Here is a 15747-nt window from a genome sequence, read left to right on the forward strand (position 1 = left end):
TACGTGGCAGAGGAATGCATTAAACAGAAAATCAGAGACAACAAAGGTTCCAAAGCTCTTTAACCATCATTTTATGTCAATACATGATGTAACTATGTATTTAAACAAGATTATCATATTTATTGATAAAATTTGTGTGGTTAATTCCCCAACGAAAATATAATTTTTCTATATATACTGAAGTTTGTACTCATTAAAGTTATTTAAAATATTCTAAATGCATTATAAATTTGTATTAATCTATTATAAACTTTCTTCTATGGTACATGGGCATCGTTCTAATTTATTAAGAATTGTTTTAATAAAACTTTATATGTTGGTTAAATTAGTGGACTAACCGCTATGGAATCTCCATTCTTTTGGATAAACGGAAACAATAAAGGTTGGAAACCTCTTTGAACATTATCCTATGTCAGACTACAATGCATATATTTATTAAAAAAATGTCATATTCTTGAATTTTTCTCAAATTTTACAAGCTACACTACGAAAATATTGAATTTTTAGGTAAATTCCCTATATACTGGGTTAACACTCTTTAATTTTTAAAAAAATTCCTATCTACATTCTAAATTTTTATAATTGTATCATAAATTATTTTTCATGGTACATGGTCATCATTTTAATTTCTTAACAGTTTTTTTAATAAAACTTAATATACTGCTTAAATTAGTGGATCAACACCTTTAGAGAAACGGAAACAACAAATGTTCCAAAGCACCTTGACCATTATCCTATGTTAGTTTATGATGCAAATATGCATTAAAACAATATTGTTATATTTTTGAATTTTCTCAAAATATGTGAGTTAACCCCTACGAAAATATTGAGATTTAGGTTAAATTCTTTATGTTTTAAGCTTATACTCATTAGTGTTGTTTAAAATTTTCTAATCACTTTATACATTTTTATCAGTGTATGATAAACTCTCTTTCATGATATAGGGGCATGGTTTTATTTTTTAACAATTAAGCTAATAAAACTTCATATGATGCCTAAATCATTGGACTTACCACTTTTATTTTTGAGAGAATCATAGACAACAAAGGTTCCAAACATATTTGACAGTCATCCTATGTCAATACATGATGCTACTATGCATTTAAAGAAGATAATCATATTTATTGAATTTTTCCAAAAATTTTACATTAATCCCCCCTACGAAAATATAAAATTTTCGTTAATTTCTCTATATACTGAAGTTTATACTCATTAAAGTTGTTTAAAATTTTCTAAATGCATTATAAATTTGTATTAATCTATTATAAACTTTCTTCCATGGTACATGGGCATCATTCTGATTTTTTAACAATTGTTTTAATAAAACTTGATATGTTGCTTAAAATAGTGGATTAACCACTATGAAATCTCTATTCTTTTTGATAAACGGAAACAATAAAGGTTTCAAACCTCTTTGAACATTATCCTATTCAGTGTAAAATTCATATATTTATTATTGGACTTCATATGCTGCATAAATTATTGAGCTTACCACTATGAAAATTTTATTCTTGAGAGAAACGGAGACAAAAAAGGTTACAAACCTCTTTGACCATCATCCTATGTCAATACAGGATGCAACTATGCATTTAAAAAATATTTTCATATTTATTGAATTTTCAAAATTTATGGGCTAACTCTTACGAAATTTTTTTTTTTGTTAATATCTATATATACTGGAGTTTATACTCATTAAAGTTGTTTAAAATTTTCTAAATGAATTATAAATTTGTATTAATCTATTATAAGTTTTCTTTCATGGTACATGGGCATCTTTCCAATTTTTTAACAATTATTTTAATAAAACTTTATATGTTGTTTAAATTAGTGGACTAACCACTAAGAAATCTCTATTATTTGGATAAACGGAAACAATAAAGGTTCCAGACTTCTTTGAACATTATCCTATATCAGTGTATAATGCATATATTTATTAAAAAAATATTGTCGTATTTTTGAATTTTTCTCAAATTTTGTACGTTACACTATGAAAATATTGAATTTTAAGTAAATTCTCTATATATTGAGTTAATACACTTTAATTTTTAAAAAAATTCTAACTACATTATAAATTTTTATTATTGTATTATAAATTATCTTTCATGGTATATGGTCATTATTTTAATTTCTTAACAATAATTTTTAATAAAATTTAATATACTGCTTAAATTATAGGATCAACACCAATGAAATCTCTATTCTTTAGAGAAACGGAAATAACAAAGGCTCCAAACCACCTTGACCATTATCCTATGTTAGTTTATGATGCAAATATGCATTAAAACAATATTGTCATATTTTTGAATTTTTCTCAAAATAAGTTGGTTAACCCCTACGAAAATATTGAGTTTTAGATTAATTGCTCTATATTTTTAAGCTAATACTCATTAGTGTCTTTGAAAATTTTCTATATCACTTTATACATTTTTATCAATGTATGATAAACTCGTCCATGGTACAGAGGCATCATTCTAGTTTTTTAACAATTAAGTTAGTAAAACTTCAAATGCTGCCTAAATCACTGGACTTACGACTATGAAAAAATTATTCTTGAGAGAAATGGAGACAACAAAGGTTCCAAACCTCTTTAACCATCATCATATGTCAATACAGGATGCAACTATGCATTTAAAAAATTCATATTTGTTGGATAACCCCTACGGAAATATATTTTTCGTTAATTTCTATATATACTGAAGTTTATACTCATTAAAGTTGTTTAAAATTTTCTAAATTCATTATAGATTTGTATTAATCTATTATAAACTTTTTTTCATGGTACATGGGAATCGTTCTAATTTTCTCAACAACTATTTTAATAAAATTTAATATGTTGTTTAAATTAGTTGACTAACCACTATTAAATCTCTAATCTTTTGGATAAACGGAAGTAATAAAGGTTCCAAACCTCTTTGGACATTATACTATGTCAGTGTACAATGCATATATTTTTAAAATAAATATTTCATATTTCTAAATTTTTCTCAGATTTTGTAGGTTACACTCCGAAAATATTGAATTTTTGGGTAAATTTATATACTGAGTTAATACTCTTTAATTTTTTTGAAAAATCTAACTACGTTCTAAATTTTTATTATTGTATCATAAATTATCTTTCATGGTACATGGTCATCGTTTTAATTTCTTAATATTTTTTTAATAAAACTTAATATAATGCTTATACATTTTATCAATGTATGATAAACTCTCTTTCATGGTACAGAGGCATCGTTCTAATTTTTTAACGATTAAGTTAGTAAAACATCATATGAAAATTTTATTCTTGAGAGAAACGGAGACAAAAAAGGTTCAAACCTCTTTGACCATCATCCTATGTCAATACAGGATGCAACTATGCATTTAAACAAGATTTTCATATTTATTGAATTTTTTAAAATTTGTTGGTTAACTCTTATGAAAATATATTTTTTTGTTAATTTCTATATATACTGAAGTTTATACTCATTAAAGTTGTTTAAAATTTTCTAAATGCATTATAAATTTGTATTAATCTATTATAAGTTTTCTTTCATGGTACATGGACATCGTTCTAATTTTTTAACAATTGTTTTAATAAAACTTTATATGTTGTTTAAATTAGTGGACTAACCACTATGAAATCTCTATTCTTTGGATAAACGGAAACAATAAAGGTTCCAAACCTCTTTGAACATTATCCTATATCAGTGTACAATGCATATATTTATTAAAAGATATTGTCGTATTTTTGATTTTTTCTCAAATTTTGTAGGTTACACTACGAAAATATTGAATTTTAAGTAAATTCTCTATATACTGAGTTAATACTCTTTAATTTTTAAATTCTAAGTACATTCTAAAATTTTATTCTTGTATCATAAATTATCTTTCATGGTACATGGTCATTATTTTAATTTCTTAACAATAATTTTTAACAAAACTTAATATACTGCTTAAATTATAGGATCAACACCAATGAAATCTCTATTCTTTAGAGAAACGGAAATAACAAAGGTTCCAAACCACCTTGACCATTATCCTATGTTAGTTTTTGATGCAAATATGCATTAAAACAATATTGTCATATTTTTGAATTTTTCTCGAAATATATGGGTTAACCCCTACAAAAACATTGAATTTTAGATTAATTGGTCTATATTTTTAAGCTAATACTCATTAGTGTCGTTGAAAATTTTCTAATCCCTTTATACATTTTTATCAATGTATGATAAACTCTCTTTCATGGTACAGAGACATCATTCTATTTTTTTAACAATTAAGTTAGTAAAACTTCATATGCTGCCTAAATCATTGGACTTATGATAATGAAAAGATTATTCTTGAGAGAAACGGAGACAACAAAGGTTCCAAACTTCTTTAACCATTATCCTATGTCAATACAGGATGCAACTATGCATTTAAAAACATTCATATTTGTTGGTTAACCCCTACGAAAATATAATTTTGTTGTTAATTTCTATATATACTGAAGTTTATACTCATTAAAATTTTTTAAATTTTTCTAAATGCATTATAAATTTGTATTAATATATTATAAATTTTCTTTCATGGTACATAGGCATTGTTCTAATTTTTTCAACAACTGTTTTAATAAAATTTAATATGTTGTTTAAATTAGTGGACTAACCACTATTAAATCTCTAATCTTTTGGATAAACGGAAGCAATAAAGGTTCCAAACCTCTTTGGACATTATACTATGTTAGTGTACAATGCATATATTTATTAAATAAATATTGCATATTTCTGAATTTTTCTCAGATTTTGTAGGTTACACTACGAAAATATTGAATTTTTGGGTAAATTTATATACTGAGTTAATACTCTTTAATTTTTTTAAAAAAATCTAACTACGTTCTAAATTTTATTATTGTATCATAAATTATCTTTCATGGTACATGGTCATCGTTTTAATTTCCCTTAATATTTTTTTAATAAAACTTAATATAATGCTTAAATTAGTGGATTAACCACTATGAAATATATATTCTTTAGAAAAACGGAAACAACAAAGGTTCCAAACCTCCTTGTACATTATTCTATCTTAGTTTACGATGAAAATATGCATTAAAACAATATTGTCATATTTTTTATTTTTTTCTCAAAATATGGGGGTTAATTCCTATGAAAATATTGAGCTTTAGATTAAATGCTCTATATTTTTAAGTTAATACTCATTAGTGTCGTTTAAAATTTTCCAATCACTTTATACATTGATAAATGTATGATAAACTATCTTTTATGGTACAGAGACATCGTTCTAACTTTTTAACAATTAAGTTAGTTAAAACTTCATATGCTGCCTAAATCATTGGACTTACGACTATGAAAATTTTATTCTTGAGAGAAACGGAAACAACAAAAATGCTAAACCTCTTTGACTATCATCTTATGTCAATACCGGATGCAACTATGCATTTAAACAAGATTTTTATATTTGTTAATTTTTTTCAAAATTGTGAGTTAACCCTACAAAAATATAATTTTTTTGTTAATTTCTATATATATTGAAGTATATACTCTTTTGTTTGAGGCACACAAGTGGTACAATCGATGCTGCTTTCAGATAATTCTACGCTTTGGTATTAAAGAAACTCATTGGACTTTAGGGCATCTCCAACCCTACTCCATTTTCTACTCCAAACATCATTTTGGAGTAAAATCCTCTCCAACCCCACTCCATTTTCAACTCCAAAATGGAGTAATGGCTAGGGTTACTCCATTTATGGAGTAATCTTACACATTACTCCATTTTAGAGTTGAACTTTTTTTATTTATGAAATGGTCCTTTAAACTTTTAATCTTTTTATTTCTTACTTAAATAATATTTTAAAATAATAGAATAACATAAAAACAAGATATTTCACTATTTAATAATTTGACACAAAATGCATAACATAATTAAAAACATAAATAATATAAAATAAAAATAACATAAGATAAGATAAGTGATTTAATAATCTGGCAAATCGCTTGTGGATCCGTTAAGACCGGTGAAGTATTGCCCAAACGGAGAAGATTGAGAAAGAGCTTGTTGATCTTGTGACTCAGCATTTCGTTTTGATATTATTTGCACTTGTTGAGCTTGAATATACGCACGAACGTTTGGATCTTGTATGGAACTCAAATCACAAAACAAAATTTTGTTGCAAGAGAAGCTCCACCTCCAGAGATCGAAACTGCAGAAGATGAAAATGTCCGATTTCAAAATTTTCTTGCTCGATTTAGGATTATCAAAGATAAAGAAGCTCATTTTTCATTACGAAATGCATTAATTGATCATTTGTGGGAAAAATATTTTAATGCTCATTATTGAATCAATTTATATATTATGTTTTATTCTATTTTTATGATTTCTTGTACCTTTTAATAATAAATGTTTAATTTCAATAAAATATATTTTAAGGCATTTTCGCAAACATAAAATAGTTGGGGTTAATTGGTAAACTTTTATAAGTATAAGATATTATTAACAATTATTAACTATTTTTGGAGTAAAAAATGGAGTAATACATTGGAGTAAAACCTTACTCCATTTTGGAGTTGCACCATTTTGGAGTAAAATTTGGAGTAATACATTGGAGATGCTCTTAGTTGGTATTAATATCAACCATTAATTTAATGTGAGAAATTGTAAAAAAAAAACAAATTAATGTGAGAAATAATGTTATAGTTATTATTTTTTTACAACAATGAAACTAAAAAACTATTATCCATGCACGTCCTGTCCAGGAAACCAGATCGGAGGCGTAGAATCGACATAGAGCATAGAAGAAGGGGAACTCCTAACATTTCGTGCAAGTTTGTTCGCCATTAGATTATGTGCCTTCGAAATATGTCGGATCTTTAAGGTAGAGAAGAAAGTCTTACTGCGCTGGAACTCCTCCAAATATTTAGCAAAAGCTGGCAATTTTCCAGGTGAGAACACCATTTTCACCAATTAAGAACAATCTGTTGCAAAAACTACTTCTGAAAAGTTGAGAGTCTTCATGCACTCCATATCCCATATCAAAGCTTCATATTCAGCATGCAAATCGGATAAGTTTCTCCGGAGATTCACTACACCCATCATCTTCTCAGTTGAACCGTTTATTCTACAGAACCACCTTTGTACTGAGAATTTGTCTTGTGGCCTCCATGCTCCATCTACAAAACAGATCATCGACTCCTCTAACGATAGATCATCAGAAGGCATGTGATTTGCCTGATTTCTGACCGGGGCCATTTGCTGGGCATCTGCCCAGATTACTGCTTCCGCTTCTGCTTTCCGTAAGATTTCCTGTGGATCACCTGATTTATTTGTATAAACTTTACTATTCCTATTCTTCCATATATACCATAAAATCCACGGGAAAAAAACAAAATCGTAATCCTCTGGTAATCTGCAAAAAAGATAATTCATATTAAAGAAAACTGATAAACCCAGAAAAAAACCTAGGGCTGAAAGTATTTTTGACAATGTCCATATCTGCACAGCCGGTGGATATTCAAAAATACATGATTTATAGATTCCTCTTTGGCACCACACAAACTGCAAAATGGGTCACAACCAATACCAATACATTTCAAAAATATATGATTTATAGTTATCTTTATTTTTGGGTTAAAATCATTTTATTTTGCTCCCCAATATATTTAATTTCTCTTTTTTTATATATTCTGATACATAAATATATAGATATGCATATGGATGGCATTATGTGGATGATACATATGAAAAATGAAATTTGAGTTTGTGTTCACGTATATTGATATTTGTGTATAATGTTTTGTGGATACATGTTTTCGTAGACAAGTGATAACTACGGAAAACTAAGATTAAACATCGATAATTTGAAACTAGCTCAACCCCTTAATAACATTACTATATTTTCCCAAGGTTGATCATCCTTATTGCTCTATAGTATATTGAATATCTAATCTCTTGTATTTTTCCATAAGCTTCCCTATCCATGGTTTGAACATTATCTTACAACTGGGAGATCATCTTTTATCTCTTCTGTCTTGCTTCGCTATAGTCTCTTATTTTATTTTCGTTTGTTTTGCTCAATGGAGCTTATCATGTAACATCAAGTTTTCCTCGAGTATTAATAGCAAATGGTATCCTTCTTAAAATGTATCTTTGAATTAATGGATTATTCGTCAATATATGTATCGTGGATGAGTGTGTTGTGGATGGATGCTAGGTAGACGAGTGTTTTGTGGATAGTTGTACCGTGGAAGATGTTTAAGATACCTAAAAACAACAAAAGAGAGATGTAGAGAACCTTGTGCATGATCGATCAGAAGGTTTGCTGTTACGGTGATAGATCACTATAAAGGATTGTATCTGAGAAGAGAGTGACCGTGTAATAACTCGTGAGAGGTCGTCGGTTACGGTTCGTTGAGAGAGGTGATATGCTCGTCAGAGGTCACTGATCTTGTGGTTCGCGTATGATTGGAGTTAAGATCTTATCACTGTTCTCAGTCTCAATAAACAAGAAACCCTTACATTTGAAAAAACTAAAATTTCTTATAATCCCTTTAGCTACAGGAAAAAAAAATAGAGTGGGGGTAGTAATCTAAACTAAGAAGAACAACAAGAAGGAAAGCAACAGAACCACTTATGAGATGTTTTGGACTCTGCCTTTTGTGGTTTCTGCATAGCCATCTCATCATTTATCAACTTCTTTGAAGAACTGTAGCAACACACACAAAGAAACCCCCTGTTATTAAGCTTTTCAGTTGACACAATCACACTGTCTAATTAAAAGAGCGGAAGCCTGGTAATAGTAGTACCTGGAACAGCAGCAGCAGAAGAACCTGCTACAAGAAGAGAAGCAGCATTGGGGCAATCCGCAGCAACACAAACAATATTTTAGCCGCTTGCAGCAAGAGAGGTCATCATCATTACAACTTGGCCATTTGCAACAAGAGAAGCACGGTCCAGTGTCCTTGCAACACAACCAAGAACATCTCTTCTTCTGCTTGTGCTGATGCTGCGTTGTCTTTTTCTTCTTCACCTTCTTTTTCTTCTTGCTCTTTTTTGTTCTGTAATAAAAACAACAAATCATCAAAAAACATAAGTTCTTGTCTCCTGAAATAATAATAAGAAACAACAAATCATCAAAAAACATAAGTTCTTGTCTCCTGAAATATTAAAATAAAAAAAATACTATTACAAATGAGATGATGTGTGAAAGTAACAAGAAACTCACATTGGAGATGAAACTGACTGCGTGCTGCTTGGTGCTTCGTCCGAGTTATCTCCAAGGTTCCTCCACGATACTTCCGAGTTCGACGACTTATCATCATCACTGTCACTTCCTAACAACTCAGTCGCTTTGTCCTCCAAATCAAAGCTCTTACCAACATCAGAAGAGTCAACAGTAACATTGACAGAAGGGCAGAAAGCCAACAGCTCACCAGATTTCAAAAGCTCTCCAGCTTTGAAGTCACGGTAGCTAAACAACTCATCCCTCGATATTGTGTTATCACCTATGCTGAGACTAAACAGAGAATCATTCGAGACCGCGCTCAGGTTTCTCTCCAAGACCGGCAAAGATTTTCTCTGAGGTAGTAGGTCAGATCCTTCTCTATCCATCAACTGAACAGAAGGCGAAGAAAGAAGCGCAGGCTCTACTGATGATGCGTGAGTCACACCGGAGACTTGTGACCCAAGTGTGTTCGATGAACTTTGTAACTCGGATAGTTTCCTGTCTTTTGCATTGTTGTTCCCTAAGGATGATGATGATGAAGACGAGGTAGGAGACGCAGGTATGCTGTTGGTGATCTCTGGATCCGCCTTGAGACGAGAATCACTGACCATAGCAATGCTCCCCAACTGGAACAGAACAGGCTTCTCATCGTTCACTCCTTTGTTGGTTGCTCTTGGATCAGCTTTTTTATGCTTCTTTAGATGAAAACCCTTTTTATTGTGTCCTTTTTTCTGATTCTTTTCCATTGCTGAAAATTAAAAAAAGAAAAAAAAAACGAAAACTATGTCATCTTCTACATTATTCAACAGCATGTCTCCATCCAAAGTTCAAACGTGCCCTACCTTGTGCTTCACGGGCAATGGCTGCCTCCGTTACTAATCTTTCTCCTCCGTCTATAAATCAAATGGAAATGGACGAAAGATTCTAAGAACAGATGGGCTGATAAGTATTGACCAGAACGTCTGGATACATAAAAACAGTTTTAAGGAAACGTATTTCTTATTGAGGCTGGAACAATGACCAAATCAGTCAAACATTTAACCGTTTTGACACACACAAAACAAAAGGATAAATCCTCAAGGGTCAAAGGTTGAACAAAATGAAAAGAATTAATCCATTTTGTCTTCCTTTTTTTTCCTTTTCCTGCAGGTTTCTTTAAACGAACGGTATTCCGATAATGTAGGGATTAGCTCGCCTTAATCAATCAAGCCAATCTTTTTAAAACTAAAATCAGGTGCTCCTCGTATTAGCAATGCCACGTGTCAAAACACTATTTAGAGACAATCAACATCTTTGACCTTTTGTTCTAAAAACTTTTGTCATGTGGTCAACGAAGGTTCCTTCCAGTTTATTGTAGTTCATCTTCCTCAATTTTGACAACCGGTGAGTCTCCAGGAATACTTGCTTATACCCACCAAATATATTCATCTCCTGAGATTTCTCTGTCACTTGCATCAAAGAGCCCTCCTTTGTTGACCAATGTATATAGACTAGCGTGGTCCAGTTTTGATCTCTTCTTTTGCATTTGATCTTGTTCCACAAGAGCAGGAAGTTTAAGTACTCCTAAAAGATAAACACGGTTGGTTATTCAAGGACGGAGGCTTGCCATTATCGTTAAGTAACTCGCTTTCCAAATCCGCCACTCTGGTTTCTCTCATGTCCCTAAACAATGTCATGGAATGGAAGCAGGGGCAGATATGAAAATTTGGGGCCTTAAACATTTCTTAATAACATTTCTAAAATTTCTTTTTTCATAATTTGGGATTTTATTCCTATGTAAAAAAATGTCTAAAATTTTTAGGGTCAAGTCCAATGTCCAGATCCGGGCCGCCGGCCGCATTGATGTTTAGGACAAGACCTAACGGTAACAAATAGCAGTGACATCAGTCTCTGGTTTGAAAGGAGAGACCACATTCCGTCATATTCAGTTTGATTCAGCTTTGGTAAAAAGTAAAGTTATATGTTTATTTCACAAAGTAGCTGGAATAGCTCAGTTGGTTAGAGCGTGTGGCTGTTAACCACAAGGTCGGAGGTTCGACCCCTCCTTCTAGCGTTTTTTTTTGTTCTTTTTTGAGTAAGTTGAGATAAAAAAGCCATACATTGACGTTGAAAACAACAATAACAAAATACATAGCCACCCAGACGAGCCAGCATCTTCCTACTCAATTCAAGCAAAAGTCGAATATTTTGGCAACTTATTTTGACTTCGAACATGACATTCTTCGATAGATTACTGTAAATATTTCTAGTTAACATGTTTTTTTTTTTGGATTGGATACCACCAACTCTAGATACCATGCCAAATCCGAAAACATGATACTATACTTATTATTTCACATTTTTACTGTAATTTTTCTCATTCTTTTTTTAACTTCGAACATGACAACCTTCGTTCATACTAAGATTACTGTATATATTTCTAGTTAACATGTTTTTTTTTTTTTGGATTTGATACCACCAACTCTGGATACCATGCCAAATCGGTATACTACATTTGTTATATAGATCTTTCTTTGTTCCAAAAAAAAGAGATCTTTCTTTTTTGTTATATAGATATTTAACTCGAACTATATAAAAAAATAAGTTTATGTAAATAAAGATGTTGAAGTATTGAACCAGACTAGATGCCAGTAAGCTTGTATATATAGAAACCGCCTAAAATCACTTAAAAATCATTAGCCTAGTTGGTCAGATAAACCTTTGTCTATTATAAGTCAAGCCTGAGGAAGGTGTAAACACAGACTAGAGATAGAAAAAAGGAGATACACGCATATTATTCGGATGCTATAATAATCGAAAGGAACCTTTAAGAATCAGTTTGAAAATGAAGGGATGCGATAGAAAAGCAGCAGCTTTGGAACGAGATTGGTATCAGATTCTTGGCCACTACTAGCAGCAGCACCCGATTCCCGAACTCGTCCCTCATAAACCAATTTTTACAAACAAAAAGAAGAACCAAATATTCTAAAAGTAATTCAACTCCAACACTTCCCATTTTTATATATGGTTAGGTGCAATTCTTTCGGAGGCCAAAAAATTGATTAACTCGTCGCCCATCTTAATGTATGAAACCTAATAGCCGTAATCATTATGCTAACACTTTAAGATAAAATCATACGCGCCTCTCCTTCCAACGTTACCGACATAGCGGTATGAATACCACCACACCGAAAGAGACAGTTCCTTTGATCGTTAGCTAATAAAGCCCCCCCTAAATCATTTTTTCTTATATTTTCTAACAGTAACAGTAGTAGTATTACAAAACCCCTCATGTCTTTTTGCTTAACAAGTTCGTTTATAATTCTCCAAAGTCCAAGGTGGGTGACAATAATAAACAAGACACTATCTCTACTACTTCTCATTTTTATTTTGGGTGATCTTAAGTTTTTTTTTTTTGGATCAAAGGGTGATCTTAAGTTATAAACGAATTAATGACCAAATGGCACATGTTTTGGTCATTGTTACCACAATGGCACATGTTTTGGTCATTGTTACCACAATTCACATGTTGATAATGGAGACATGATGGTACGTATTAAAAGAGAAAGATTCAAAGAAACAAAAGAGCATCTCATCCTCCGAATTTACAAAATAACGTCAAAAGATCTCGCTTTTAAGTTGTACATCCCATATTACTAGCTAGCTACTAACCCAGCATGATGTCTCCCGGCCAAACCTAATAATAGTAAACTCCAGTTCGAAACCCTACAAAGGCAAAAGTGAACGGAAAAAAAAAAGATAAAGCAGCTCTATCCGATTTGCGCAACCTCATAAAGCCGTTGGCAAAGTCTCAGCCCAACCGTGATGTTTCTTCTAAACCACAAGCATAATAGCTACACCGGTTAGTAAGAAGAAGGCAGCGTTAGTTCGGACTGAGATCTTCTCTCCAGCGTTAGGATCGGCGAATCCACCGCTCCCGGTCGGTCCAAGAGTAGTACCAGGGAACACGGATGATGAAGACGAAGTTGGCATTCCGTTTGCTGGCGTGCCAGAGTTCGGCATGCCAGTTGAAGTGGAAGGAGTCCCCGTGCTAGGCATTCCGGTAGTGGGTGTCCCGGTTGACGGAGTCCCGGTGGATGGGAAGCCACTGGTTGGTGTCCCAGTGCTTGGGGTTCCTGTGGTTGGTGTTCCTGTGCTTGGTGTCCCAGTGCTTGGGGTTCCTGTGGTTGGTGTCCCACTAGAGCTGCAAAATGTAGTCAAAAAGAGATTCAGTGATTACTGTTTGTAAGATAATTGAATGATTTATTAAAAGATCTAACCGATAATACACATCTGGATCATGTGAATAATTATCTGTTTTTGATGTGCTTTTTGTTTTTTGATAAATGTGAAATAAACAGAAATAATGGTTGGTCTTAAGTCACTATCCATGGGTCACTATCATTGTGTGTGTCTACAAATTATAAAATTTAAAAGGAATTTACAGAATGAAAATAAAGTTATGTCGGTAGTAAAGAAAAAAAGCATCAAATCTACTCACAAATCTTTAAAAAAATGTATGTTAATTAACGGAGACTGAGAATTAAACATTTATGGTTGGTTTTTAATCACTATCATTGTGTCTCCACAAAAATTTAAATTAAAAGGGAATTTATAGAATTAAATAAAGTTACGAGTCGGTAGTAAAGAAAAAATATCAAATCTACCCACAGATCTAAAAAAAAATATATGTATGTTAATTAATGGAGACTGATAACTAAACATTTAAACTAAAACAACAAACAAGAACTAATAAAGAGACAGAACATACCTGGAACCAGTTAAACAGCTTGAAGCAGCTGCAAGATTTTAAAAAATTTAATATCAGTACCAAAAATGGAGAACTGACTCTCCAAAACTAAAGTGAGGTTACTGAGGGAAATAGAGCAAAGTACTTGACGGAGGGGAGGTAGAGATAACAGCGGCGCCGTTGAAGTCACAGGTGGCACCGGAGGAAGCTTTCTTCTGGTAGTAACTGTTGACAGCGACGTCGCAGTGGGCTTTGATGGTGTTAGGTTGGAAACAAGCTCCGTTCTGCTGGATCTGAGAACAGTCAGCTCCTGCTCCACATGCGTAATCTATGGCTTTCTGAAGCACTTGCTCGTTCCCGTCTTTGCATACACAATACGCAGCATCTTTTCAAGCAAAAACAAAAAAATCAGACCATTAGAATTAAATCAAGACACAATCTGATTTTGAAGTTTTTATGTCTTAGATTTAGATTTAGATTGAAAAAGAGAGGCTGGTTTTCAATTTATTTATTTGTATACAAGTTTTAGGAGATTTAGACAAGAAATCTCATACTAAGTTTAAGATAGATTCATTAGACACACTTTTCAGAACTGACACAAAAGGAGAATATAGTGACAACATGCACAGTTTCAATTAAATCTAAACATTTTTGCAGGTAGAAGCCAAAGGGAACATAGAAAAACCAGAGGAGATATATATATATAAGAGCTTACTTGAATAGGTAATCATGGAGAGAACCAGACACAGAGTAAGTAAAACCGACATGACTCTGGATTTTTTAGTCGTGATAGCAGAATATTAAGAAATATAGCTCAGATCCAACTTGGTTTTTAGGTTTCAGAGATCCTTTGAGACGAGTGTCTTTGAGAGAGAGAGAGAGTTCTAGACAATAGCGGCAAGTGTGGCGGTGTGTTAATTATAGACGACCATTGTGTCCAACACTTTCTCTCTTTTCTGCGACATTTTTAAAAAAGATTTAGGCTCTTATAAATCAATACTAATCATAATTTAAAGTAGTAGTACGTTTTCACTATAGGTGAAAATAAAAAGAAGCAAGTGATTTTTCTTCTTTTAACAAAAGTGTAAGGTAAAACAATTGAGTAAGCAAAATAGCAAATGGTAAAGGGACATGAACCAATGTGGTTTCTGCAGAAGAGGATTAAAAAAATTAAAGCATTTTTGTCTGTTAGTGCTCGTGAAAAAAAAAATTCGAAAGATTATAGTAGTAAAAAGGGGACCAGAATTCTGCTTTATTTACCAATTGTGCCACCTCGATTTACGTATCTCAAATGAGTTCTTTGAAACACCTGTCGCTTTGTAATAAATTCATTTTATTAGCAACGGTCAAAAGGTACGCCCATAAATATGGGATTAGTGAGAGAACACATAACAATTATTATAACCGACTATGAGCTTTTATTTATTTTTTAATTACCAACGTTTTATATATTAGGGAGAAGTGAGAACACATAACAAATTTGATTTATGCTTTTTCCTCTACAAAATCTACCCGTACTGTCCAAAAGAAAAACTACACGTACAAATTCAATTCATCTACTCCTCCCGAAAGTTAAGGCTGGATTTCTTAAAGAACACATTTTTAAAGAGACACAGTTTTGTTTTAGGACAAGACCTAACGGTAACAAATAAAAAAGAGAAAGGAAATATTTGCTCAAGAAAAAAAGAGGAAAGGAAATAAACTCAGAGAATTGGGGACTGAGCCATGTGCTCAAGACAACCTTTGCCGTCATGCTACGACACTTGGCACGCCACACACAATTACACACGAAAGTAGTACAGTTTTTTTTTCTTTTCTTGGT

General features: G+C 32.0%; 2 protein-coding genes and 1 non-coding gene across 3 annotated transcripts; 1 reads left to right on the forward strand and 2 right to left on the reverse strand.

The window, feature by feature from the left end:
* Positions 1-8448: 8448 nt before the first annotated feature.
* On the reverse strand, positions 8449-10283 carry LOC108824500 (uncharacterized). Its single transcript, XM_018597936.2, has 4 exons — positions 10039-10283; positions 9197-9944; positions 8778-9029; positions 8449-8677 (listed from the first exon to the last, which is right to left on the reverse strand). The coding sequence occupies exons 2-4, from the start codon at positions 9940-9942 to the stop codon at positions 8566-8568; spliced, it is 1110 nt and encodes a 369-aa protein (XP_018453438.2). The 5' UTR covers positions 9943-9944; positions 10039-10283; the 3' UTR covers positions 8449-8565.
* An 892-nt stretch (positions 10284-11175) lies between these two features.
* Positions 11176-11249, forward strand: TRNAN-GUU (transfer RNA asparagine (anticodon GUU)). The gene has a single exon. It is a non-coding gene; the product is annotated as a tRNA-Asn (tRNA).
* A 1496-nt stretch (positions 11250-12745) lies between these two features.
* On the reverse strand, positions 12746-14895 carry LOC108828539 (PLASMODESMATA CALLOSE-BINDING PROTEIN 4). Its single transcript, XM_018602267.2, has 4 exons — positions 14641-14895; positions 14071-14310; positions 13947-13974; positions 12746-13379 (listed from the first exon to the last, which is right to left on the reverse strand). Exons 1-4 carry the CDS (start codon positions 14690-14692, stop codon positions 13010-13012), a joined length of 690 nt encoding a protein of 229 aa, XP_018457769.1. The 5' UTR covers positions 14693-14895; the 3' UTR covers positions 12746-13009.
* Positions 14896-15747: the final 852 nt, after the last annotated feature.

The sequence above is a fragment of the Raphanus sativus genome, chromosome 9 (assembly GCF_000801105.2).
Source record: "Raphanus sativus cultivar WK10039 chromosome 9, ASM80110v3, whole genome shotgun sequence".
Classification (NCBI taxonomy): Eukaryota; Viridiplantae; Streptophyta; class Magnoliopsida; order Brassicales; family Brassicaceae; genus Raphanus; species Raphanus sativus.